The following is a 12484-nucleotide window of genomic DNA, read 5'->3' as shown; positions in this document are numbered from 1 at the left end:
CACATATAAAAAGCACTTAAATTCTGCTGAAATTATCAGAATTTAAAAAAGGATTTGGGACTGTGAGCCTATTTAGAGTTAAATAAATGTATATTCTTAGAATCAAAATCAGAATTTCAGAAGAATACAAGATTATTAAAATGTTTAAAAGTTACTTCTAAAATTTCATCCAGAATTTGGAAATAAAAGTGCTATTTAAACAAAAGACTAAGAAAAGGAGAGTTGATTTATCAGCCCATAATATCTCTATTTAACCTATTTCTGCTTAAAAATATCTCAGCTCCCACATCATACAGCTTTGAAAAGCTTTGAGACCGACAATTTTGTGGCATCAGTGTGTCAAATCCTCAGAACTGTTACATTCTCCCAGGCTAAAAAAAGACAAATCTCTCATAAGGTATATAAAAAACCAAAAGCATGTAGCAGTGCATTAGTTAAAATAAAAAAAAGAAAATACACAGCATTTGGTGGGGTCAACTAAAATACAAGTCTTTGCTATGCAGGATGAATACACAAAAAGGCAGACAAGTGCTAAAGTTACTAAGTGCGGTTTAGTTGGGGCATTCATCTGTGTTTAGACTGAGATGTAGTAAGAAGGAAAAAAGAGAGAAGGAAGCTTGTTGCTATGTTTTAAAATAAAAAAAATAAGTTTGGGGAAAAAAATGGTTTTCTAAAATGCTAATACTAAATGACAATGCAATTAAAATAATTTTGTTTCCTACAAACCAAGCTTATGAACGTTTTATTGCAAACGTGAAATAATTTATTTCATTAATAAATCTTTTACCTTTGTAATAAAATGGTGTACAACCCGTATCCGCTAGCAATCCAGGTCTTTCTGTGTTTGCTGCCACGTTACTTTGCCTGCCTTATTTTGGCAGATGCACGAAGCAAAATCAGATTCTAACAGTTTGACCTCTCTCACTTCTTATGTTCTCTAGGGGATAATAAAATCCAAGATACAATCCCACAGCAGTTAATGAAGCTTAACCTCACACCCTCTTAATTACCAATGCATTACACCAACTATGGGCATCATACTCCTCTCTAAGCTATTTTACAATGCTAAAGAAGTACTACTGTGCTATTATTTAGCAACGTAATCCAAGCTGTATGTGAAATCCCTCTTACATAAAATCCTTTGATCCTTATGGGTTTCAATAACTGTATAATTAATAGTACTTAAGAATTTAAAACATTATCTATTTATGTATCAATAAATATGTTGTTCACATGGTTTTATGCAATTATTTTGCAATGCAATATCATCACAGGTATGATTAAAGAAACATGAAATAAAAAAATATCAAAGGGAGTATGATTCACTGTTGATCTCTAACTGCAAGGATATTCAAACAGTTTAAACTCACATGAATTTAAGGCTCTTTTTCATTATGTTAATTTTTAGTATTTAAAGGACACCAGATGGTAAGTCAGGAAGGGTAAATATTTTCTTTTCAATAATGTATTATATAAATGTCAGTTTAAAGGGCCCTACTCCCAAAAGGGGGGAGGATTCTATTTTGATTGTAAACACTTGTGAAGACAAGGTCTATTGTTAAAGAACACAAATGACTGGATACAGAATTTTTCTCCTTTCAGTGCCCCTTGTACAACAATTTATTTCCTTCTCCAGGTAAGGCTGTTCTACGGAAATTTTTCTTTGACATTCAAAAGGACCAAATGGATGTCAACCCAGGATAAACGAGAATTGTGTGAAGAGAAAAGGGAAGTAATATTTCTCTGTTTTATGAAATAAAAAAGGTTAACTGAAAGTACTCTAAGGGGTATTTTTTTTTAACCCATGAGAATATATTCTCTACTTCACATACACAGAAGTAAACCCTACAGTCAAGTCACAGAACTCTTTGCTATAACTTCCTTGCACTATGGCTCCATTTCACAACACTGAAACCCAGGAATGCATACAAGAAGATTAGATGATATTGTTTTTTATTTCATCTTTTTCTGAATCATTTCATGAATGCTTAAGTAAGTAAAAGATAAATACAACAAAAAAAGGAACAACATACTAAAAAAAAGTAACGTGAAGAAACTAAATAAAAATGATAGTACCCTTGTCCAGAATTCTGTAAACTCTGCTGCAGTGTATAATGCACTAGCCTAAACAGATTTAATAATAACAGCATACTCATGAACACCTTTAGAGATGAGCACTGTAAGCCATAGTTCACTAATTGAGCAAATCAATTCTACAAAGTTACCAACTAGATTTGTAAAATAGTTATTTGTGAACACTGAAGCTTAAACATTTGTCTTTTTTAAGCTACTAATTTTATGATACATTTAACAGGCTAAGTAAGATCTGTGTTTAAAAACAAACATAATTTCATAACTAAGATCATGAAAGAAAATACCCTAATAAATAGCCAAGGATTGGTAGATAGGAAACCTGAAATTTAAGCCAAACACTTATTTCCTCTGGTTCTGGAAAATCTTTTTATTAGATTGGTCTGAACTTTTGACAAAGACTAAGCTTTACACTTTAGAGATTTCCCAGCGTGGGTACTGCTTAAAAGGATTTCATTCTTTTTAAACAGAAGCGATTATTTTTTTTTCCAGCATCCTCTTTCACACCCATACAACTTCTCTGTCAAGTTTATAAAACAGTTTTGTAATGCAGAAAATTATATATTACAATATATACAATATAATTAAAATATTTGCATTTTAATACAGAAAAATGTAAACCAGATACTCCATTTACCCAACTTGCAAGCAAGAAAAGTAAACAGATGAGCAAGAGCTATATAATAAATGAGATTTTTCAAAGGAACTTTCAAACTCTGAGACAGCTGCCAGGGTTAGCTTCAGCCCTAGTCTTTGTGCCACAAGGCTATCTTTACTTCGGAAAGAGAGATAATAGGTGGCAGGAAAGTTCACTAGTGCTGTAACTGTAATTGGATTTCTGTGTATTAAGTGATAACATTTAACAGCACGCAGCAGCTGAACCACTGTAACAAGCTCATGTATTTTGAAAATACAATTGGGAAAAAAAGGATAATAGGAATGTATATTTTTGTCTTTCAAGTTGTTATGCTTTTAACTTCTTTATGTAGCATCTAAAAATGTCAGACAACAGAAAAAATACCTCTTGCATTCATACACAGCTTCTTTCACAACACCAGATAGCGAAGAGACAGGAGGGAGTTAGAATAGGGCTCTTTGAAAATGGAAGCTTGGAAAGCCCTGGTCACCAGCCTGATCATTTTGTCCAGGTTTGCATTCTTCCTTTTGACAAAACAATGTTTTAGAGTCATATCTATGAGGGAAAAATGTAGCATCATGGTTGAATGTACTTGGCTGGAATAAAAAAGTCCATGTAGACAGCTACGCTTTCTTTCAAGAGGTTGTTTGCATACACAGTAATACAACACTGAAGCTCAGTGGGCTGTTTATTTTTGTTTTTTTAAATAACCCTGGAAATAACAAAAGTACATTTTGCTAGATTCTTTCTGCATTCATCTTTTCAGTGGGAAAAGAGTAAGCGTGTACTTTCTGTTCTTCAGGTCTGCTCAGTATAACCAGTTTGTTGGAGGTGGAATTTCTTCAGTCTTTTCCAAATGACATACTTAAGCAAAATGTCATATTTAAAATATATTTTCACTTTTATTTTAGAGGTCTTTTCAGCTCGGTAGGAATTTTTAAAAAACTTGTTCCTGGAGGTTTTTTTCATCTTGTCCCTATTGTTTTTGTCATAAACCATTACAATTCTCTACATGTACCTCCCAGCTTCCTCACCAAATGACGCTGCATTTTTCCCTTTCACTGCGGTACCCTACACCACTAGCATGGTTTCTCCTGACTGACTTAACTTCAGGTTATGTCCGGTAAAGACAGTGAAGCTGTGTATCTGATACATGGGCACACTAAGGGCTTTACTACTCGAGAGAATCTTCTGTGTAGTTCTCCAGAGAGCAAACTGTTTACACATTGTTCATTTTCAAACTTGGAAGTACACCACCAGATGTACAAGGTAAATACCACTTCATGCCTTAGTATGGTAAGCCTCAAAGGACTTGATTGGCGGTAGAATTTTGGGGAATGCATTTCCTTCTAAGAAGGCTATCCTCTATAGCAGAGGTAGGAAAAGCATCCCTACCATAAGCAGCAGGCTCATAGATTATGTCAAAGTATGGTTTTTTTCTTGAAGGATGTGCTCTTTATCCTCTCTTCTTGTAAGAGAACCTCCAAAAGGCAATCTCAACAGAGTCCAGAAGTATCCTGTAATAAAATTCCAGCTTGAAAACAGAAATTCCATAAAAATGCACTAATCACACAAAGCGTTCAACTTTTCCACGAGATGAACAGATGCAGCTCTAGAAAGCAGTTCTGGACCTCCCACTCTTCCACCTCAGGCCTCCATGTTCCCAATGGAATGGTCATTGAGGTAACACTGGTCAGGGTCCCACAGGGAAATTGTTGGGCTTCAGGGGATGCTGTTTTCTGTTTCCCAGCATGTATAATGACCAGTAAGTCTTCCTCTCGAGGCAAACTTTGCACAGGCTCCACGGTAAAAGCAACTTAACAGACAGAACTCTTTATTGTCAAGATGAGCTCATAACTTGCAAATACAATCCAATTTTTTCTCATTAAAACTGGTGAGAATCAGTTCTCCCCCAAGGTCTGGATAAAATAATTATGAAAAAAGGCAAAGAAATTCTTATATAGGCAGTTCTAGAATTTTAGTGCCAAATCTGAAGTAGGAAAGGTGAGAAACATAGAAATGCAGCCACCACAGATACAGATTTTTTTTTTTAAGACTGGAACTATATCTTGGCACTAACAAGGAGAATGGGCGTAAAGAACTAAGCTGTTACATAGTTACTGTATTTTTGTGGCTTCCAGAAGTCAGTTTGGTACCCAGCATAACTTGGAATGGATGCAAGCCTGTTCTAATTTTGGCTACAGTGGTGTTCAAGGAAATATTCAACCCCCTTGCTTGCTGTTTCTTGCAAAAAGCATAACAGTATAAGTTAAAGATTTCCTCTGTAATAAATATAACGATATACTCAAATTTGTATGTTCCATTCTCAAACACATACACTATATGCAACTTCAAAATAGCTGGCATTAACTTTAGAGTGATGAATCATAAAAAAAATATAGCCACTAAACACAGTGAAGTTAAGGAAATAGATATAAGAAAAAAACCTATCTACTTTATTCGTTTCTCTTTGTTTTTAAGCTTAAGCACATAACAGCCTTTTATAACTTGTAGTCTAAACTTAATAAGGTATGGTACTGAAAATGGAATGTTAAGATATAATGTTTCCTTCAGTCATTTCATTATTGAATTAGTTTTCCATTTACCAATGCAATCAGTTTTATTTTATGATCGATCACAGAAGTATACCATACTATTTCTTATATTACATACTATTCCCAGTATTTATGCCCTTATAGTAAAAAGTTGCCTTTTGTTGAAGAATATAGATTGAATAGAAATGCTCTCAAATGTTTAAAATACTTTCTAAAAACCAGCATGTATATAGTTCTGTAGGTTTTGCCAGAGGTGTATAATTTTTCAGCATTATGTCTTAATGCCAATTTCCTGAAGGAGCTTTGACTACAAAAGGCATGAATATGTTTTCAAAGGATGATGGATAAATTGGTGGGTGGTAATATAATATATCTTAGGCAGCTGATCAGGGCTTTTTATCCTCTGCTTGTCTCTTAGTTATACACAATTTCAAGATAATTATGGTCTATAAGAATGTCTTTTCCCCTTCCTACTACCAGCAATATTTGTCTTGGTTATAGGTTCAAGAAACTTCTAATCACATCATAAAATTAGAATAGGGCAATTACGGCATCTCAGTAGAGAACTGAATGTATAAATAGACTGACCACACAATATGGATATAAGGCAGTTAATGAACTGCCTTTATGTAAAACACCAGTTAATTAGAATACTAGCTATAGAATATATTGAATTCATACTTGAATTTTATAAAATAAAAACTAAGCACAAGATGTATAATTCAGGTTGATACGTACCATATCTATGTTGCCTTTCCAGTAAAGAATACAGTCCAACCAGATACTGAAAATAAATTCATTACTAATCTCATTAAATAAAATGCCATCTTATTCAATGGTCAGATATGTTATATTAAAATCCTGACTTGGTGGAGACATGCAAATCCCAAACAGCTCATTTTTATGACAGGAGAGGACTTCTTGAAGCACTTGAAGGTCCTCTCTTTTAAAAGTCAAGTGAGGCAGTCATAGGGAACACTCCTTTACTTCTGTGATTTGGAGACCTAACTGTGGCCAATGCCAGTCTTAGATCGACTTTTTCCAGGTGAGGCAATAATGTTTTTTAGGTAACACACATCGGTATTTCAAGAAGTGCCTAGGCTTTCCAAGTGTGAAAATATGTAATTTTCTAGATTGATGCCTAGCATATTACAGGGTTACTTCACTGAAGCAATTTCAAGACGGCAATACAAATCAGAGAAATCACCTCTACTGTGCCTTGTCTGTTAGGCAAAAGAAGTGTTGAATAGTCAAGGTAAGAGTAGAAAAGCATAGACAAGAGTACTGGTGGATATATAAACGCACAAACAGAGCAAGAAAACAAGACAAAATTATGTTTTCCTCAACTTTCCCGTAGTAATATTGTCCATCCATTTATAATCTCTTATAGTAACACCACTATGGAGTTACAACCGAGGAATGCAGTATTATTACCTAGTGTCTACCCCTGAAAAGTAAGAAGGAAAACTTATTCCAAATCAGACAACAGAGCTCAATAAGTCACATCGAACTAACTGACCACAAACTCAAAGTCGTACGAGAAGGACAGATGTATGTAACAACGTCTGTTGATTAACTTGCAAAAGCATAAAGAACAGGAGCTAGGAAAAATATGACATGCTTTGAACAATCGATTCAAAGGTGAATGAAAGAAGAATAAAATGTATGTTAGCTACTCCATTTTAAGAAATTTTAATGCAATGCAATAAAAATATTCATTTGAATAATTTAATTTTGATGAGAAAAACAACCGCAATGATCATGTATTGTATGGTCAGAAAGTCAATGACTTGATTATCAGTTATTTAAAAACAAATATTAAAGAATATAGCACGTTTTTATGTAATTCATACTTCACAATCAAACTCTAACCTATTTGTTTAGGCTATATTCTAAACCACAAGAACAAATTATAAAAATTTCACCCCTAAGTGAACTCTCTTTAGGTTCAAGATCACAAAAAAATTATTAGATTTTTCATAAACACAATCATATAATTTCATTCAGAATATACTTTTTCCTGAATACTGAAGATCATATTGAATAGATAAGGCATAGAATCTACCATCACTAGGTAGGAAAAAAGAAAAGTAATCATTTTGTCCAGAAATAGTCTCTGAAGACTCTTAAGGAAATAGCCAGACTCCACTTGATGCAGAAGTAATCAGTAAATTATATGTTACTTTTGATATTAGAAGAATGCAGCCTTAGAAAGACATAAAATATTTAATGAAATTTTGTAAGATTATCCTCACACTTCAGCATTTTTTGCAGTGTTGATCAGGCTTTTTCCCTTACATAATTTCCTTATAATGGAAACTATCAGTGTTTGATTAGGAGCTCACTGAAGTCTGAAAGGAACCTTTCTATATGACCTGATCCAGAGCTGACCACGTTTCCTAGTAGAAAACAGACAGTCAGAATGAAACGTACGTGTAAAGGAAGTTGTAAAGATGTTAAATGATATTTTTCTTTTCTATAGGAAACTACAGTAAATATCTACACAAATTGTACACTGTTTCCACCACAATATACTGGAAGCAGCTTAACTACTCTTCCTGATAGGCAGATGGAAACTGTAAACAGTTGGGTTTACTCAAACCATTCAACTAAGCCAGCTAGTCTGCCTGGTTTTTGTCCATAATCAAAATAAAGGATAAGCAGGCTCCTAGCCTGATTAGGCCTTGGGAGGATCTTACTCCATTGTCCATAGACGGAGGCTAGTGAGCTAAATTTAATTCCCAAATCTGGCTAGTGTAAATACTCCTGCACTTCCCAACACATTCTTATGAATCACCAAGATTAATTAATTTCTTACTACACAATACATACACTTTAAAATGTATTTAAATTCATCAAGGATTACAGCTTTACTTGTCAAAAGCTATGAGTCTTCTTTACCTTTAAAATGCTGTCAGGATGCTCTTTAGCAGAAGCAACAAACAAGTCATGTCCACAGACAACTCCCTCTGCCAGAAAATACTTGAACAACAAATTGGAGTAAAGACCGTATTTATCTTCCTCTGTGAAAACAAGAATGGTTGGAATTTTTTTCTTTTTTGTTAGATAAATCACCCACTTGTATTTTCACACCACTATCAAAGCCCTCTTTTGGTCTACTTCCTAGAGTATATAATGTACAACAGAGCTAATAGGTAAAATATGATTCCAAAGCTTTAAAAATAATGCTGGATAATATTGTACTCCTAATTTTTCAAGCCAGAGAAATAGTTCTCTAATCATGTATTTGATGCTAAGATATGGATGGGATACAGCAATAGTGCTGTCTTCCTAACAAGGTTTCCCATAAGTATCAACTAAGACCACCAAAATCATGGTTTAATGGGAAAGGGTTTTGTTCATTTAGGAGAACTGTGTTAATATTTATATTCTTAATGCTTAAAATATTAATCAACTTGCTTAAAATATCTATTAATTGATGCTTTTCAAAATTTAATCCTATTTGTCATGCTAAAGCTATATAAAGGTATCATTTCTTATAGAGACATTCTTACATCTGCATTTCTTTGAAAACTGAGAACTACAAAAGTAGGCAAAACAAATGGATATATTGAAAAAATAGACAATTTGCAACACCGTTTTTGAAAGCTAACCAGTGCAAAATCACCAACACATTCAAAAGACATATGAACTTATAGTTTAAGAAGTGAGACAATACTTGTTAACAGACATTGTGAATACTAGCCTACTGAAATAAAAATAAAACTCCCACTGACTTCAGAAAGGTTAATATTTCCTTCAGCTTCTCTGTTGCAAGTTAAGTATCAGAAATTACCAGAATTAGAAAGTCTTAATGAGCTTCAGACAATTAAAACTTATCATACTCAAAACTATGGGGGAAGTGAATGAGTAAATAATTGAAATTTGAACCATCACTGATTTTCTTTATTTTTAGGAAATATAAACAATAGCAACGTTAATGCTAGGCAAAAAAATTCCTAACAGTATAACTACCTGATTAATTGTCCAGTAAAATTTTAGATCATGCCCTTTGGAACAACATATTACTGACTTTTATTTAGAAAGATATCTGAAATATTTTGTTTGGGAGAAAAGTAAATGCAACAATGTAAGGTTTCACTTTTTCGTCTGTTAATCTGGCTGCTGGAAGATAATACACAGGGATGTTGTGGCAGAAAAATACAGAGAGAGAGATTTTCTTTATACAGAACCCACAAGACTCTTAATCCATTCTTTGTGTGACTTGGAAACAATTTCCTCCCTATTGTAAATCACATATGAAAATATTAAAAGCAAAACCACAAAGCCATTAACAAAGGCTGAAAATAAGAAAGTTGTAATTCATATCTAACTTGTAAAAAATACTAAAGAAGGAAAACAAAAAGAATATAACTTTGATATGTACCAGAGTAGTATGTTTTGGAGCTCAAGAGTCAAAAAGAACCAATGAAGTGGAGTGGGACAAAAGAAAGGAGATGCATATCCAAAAAGGAGAAAGAACATTAATAGCAATGGGGAAACTTACGAAACAAATCACAGAAAAATAGTGTTGACCTAGTACACTCCTAATACCATGCACAAGTACTGACACTTTCAGTGCTTAGATTAACAACAGAAAGAAATTCAAACCACAAGTTTTCAAATTCACTGGAGAAGGAACAGTTCTCCTAGAGATATTCCCATCCTCCATGAGATATTGAGCAAAACAGAATTTATTTCCTGCTTTTTTTATTTCACTTTTAAATTTAGTATTTGGGATACTTTTTTTTTTTTTAAGGTAAAAGGTATACACTTAAAATTTGGAAAATTTATTTCTTTCATTTCTTTCTTCTTTCTTCTTCAGAATAATCCCTGAAGATATAGCGTCAAGATTACCTACTTTGTTGTTAAGGAGAAATACTTATTTAACAGTTTCCCTTTCATTAAACCCAAGAAATGAACTAGAAGTGACTCTAAAGCAACATTTCAAGATAGAGAAAATGCTTCATAACACAGTCACTAAGACAGGAAAGTACATAAAACTGGACATCCAAATAAGCCAAAGGGAATACAATAATTACAACACTATCGCTACTAGTACTAGCCATTGATATATCCAGTTTATTGTAGAGTCTGATGGTTTTAAGAACTCAGATTATATTAATATAATTTACCTTTGATACTGTTAACCTGCTTAGTAGGCCATATTAGCCTTCTAATGTACTTCCAATAACACATTTATCTTTTTTAAAAATAACAGTCTAGTGAAAAATATGGACAGATCAGCATCATGAAAAGTACAGTACTGACAAAAGCTTAACTGTTGACAGCACTGGGTTCCTTATTAAAATTTCAGCAGGACTGATTTCCAAAAGCATTACAGAATTACAAACTGAAATTTCCTTGAAAGTTTGGAGCTCTTAATTAAATATTTTATATAGTTTACTCTCGCATGCTTAAAAAGCCATTAATAGTGTTACTGAAGAACTGTTTTCCTAGTAACCCAGCTCCATACAATTGTGCTGTGACTGAGGATGTAGATCCATGTATGAGACTAGGATGGAGACAAGACTCAATTCAGATAAAACTGAAGCACTACAGTTGCACAAGGAAGAAGTGGAACTAATGCTATCTGAAGTTTTGAAGAAGTATTACAGTCTTATTTTGTAAATATAGTCTTTGGAGCCTGCTTAGATCTTAAACTGCTTCAACAAGAGGAAAATAAAACCCATAGGCAGGGTAATTCTCCCTTATAACTGGAGTCCAGGAACACATACAGCTCCTGCCCCCTAAAGAGCTGGCGCTCTCTAGTTATTTATGCTTTCGTTGTTTACTGCAATATAATTGATAATATATTATTCACAGTATATTGACTTCCATGTGGTAATCTCCATCTATGAAGCTCTCAATTTAAGAACCAAGCCCTCTAGAAATCGAAGTGACAGCATGATATCTACTTTTTTTTTTTTTTAACTGTCTGAGCTACCTGAAATAAGCCACCAAGCCTCCCATATAATCACATCACTGGAGCAGATGTCAGTGGAGGGAGACAATTTTGTTAGACCTCCCTCCCTTTGAACAAAAGAGGAAAAGGAACACTAGTCAGGTGCTCTGGAAGGATCCTCAGCTGTAACATTTACATCATCCCTGATGAATCCAAAATCTTGATTTCTTATCTACAGGTTAAAGTTCACCTTCTTCACCATTTGAGGCACAGAAACACTGAGTTGTATCGCATATGGACAGGACTTAACTGACATTTAATGGAGTATAAGCCAGTATCTCATTTAGTCCAAGTATTTTATGGTTTGTCTATGTGTGTGCAACTACACAGAGAGTCTTTTTGGATCATCATTTTTGGTATTAATTATTCCTTAGAAAGTAAACAACATGCTCAATTTTGTGCCAAACATAACACGGAAGCTCCATAAACCATGGATAAATATAAATCATACTGTGTGTTGATGATTATTTAACTAAACTAAGAGGAAATAAGGCTGTAATAGTTAAGAAGAATTTTTACTCAAATTTTATTTGAAATGCTGAAATGTTAAAACAAACTATAGAAGTGAAGCAACGGGGAACAGGGATATAAACTCCTTCACTGACCTATCCAAAATTATAATTCATCTTGTTGAGTGAGAGACTTACTCGTAATATAACAGGACTACAGAGGTTCTTACACTGCCTTACCCTTCCAAAACATATTTTGCAAAACAATAAGGATTTTTCAATTTAGCAAATTAAAAACATTTACATTCAGTGTAAGGACACATCATTTTGGCATTAGCCTTTCCTTTACTCTTCTTACATTGATTTTCATAACAGTAAACTTACAGTAAAAATAGGAAATGAACTATTGGAGAGTGATCTAAATATAAAACACCTCATAGTCTGCTACAGTACTCTAAGGATTAAATGTGTCTCAGAAAGCCTTTACAAACAGTGTATGTTGAATTGTTAAAGTCAATGCATCTGTAAGAATCCCTCAGTTCTTCAATTTGTCAGATAGAGGATGGCTTTTTATTGATTCATTTCTAGGTCACTAAACTTTTGTGGTATTCAAAAGATCTAAAGTGCACCCATATGGGGCTTTTCTGATAGCATTCATTGTATCCTGGCTTCAATAGTTACGTTACTATTCAAAACCATAGGAGTACAGCTTTCTTCTTGTAAATAAACAAACAAATCATTTAGCACAGGTACTTCAGTAGCTCACTGATTACTTTCATAGATAAAT

General features: G+C 33.6%; 1 protein-coding gene across 1 annotated transcript in view; it reads right to left on the bottom strand.

Moving 5' to 3' along the window:
- ELP4 (elongator acetyltransferase complex subunit 4) overlaps window positions 1-12484 on the bottom strand; it is a 157934-nt gene that overhangs the window by 129470 nt on the left and 15980 nt on the right. Inside the window, exon 3 of the mRNA XM_050897013.1 lies at window positions 8185-8306. Coding sequence (XP_050752970.1) covers window positions 8185-8306 — 122 coding nt within the window. The remainder of the gene's footprint in view (window positions 1-8184; window positions 8307-12484) is intronic.

This window comes from Gymnogyps californianus, chromosome 5 (assembly GCF_018139145.2).
Source record: "Gymnogyps californianus isolate 813 chromosome 5, ASM1813914v2, whole genome shotgun sequence".
Taxonomy (NCBI): Eukaryota; Metazoa; Chordata; class Aves; order Accipitriformes; family Cathartidae; genus Gymnogyps; species Gymnogyps californianus.
Note: the sequence above shows the minus strand (reverse complement) of the source record. Positions and strands in the feature narration are given on the sequence as shown.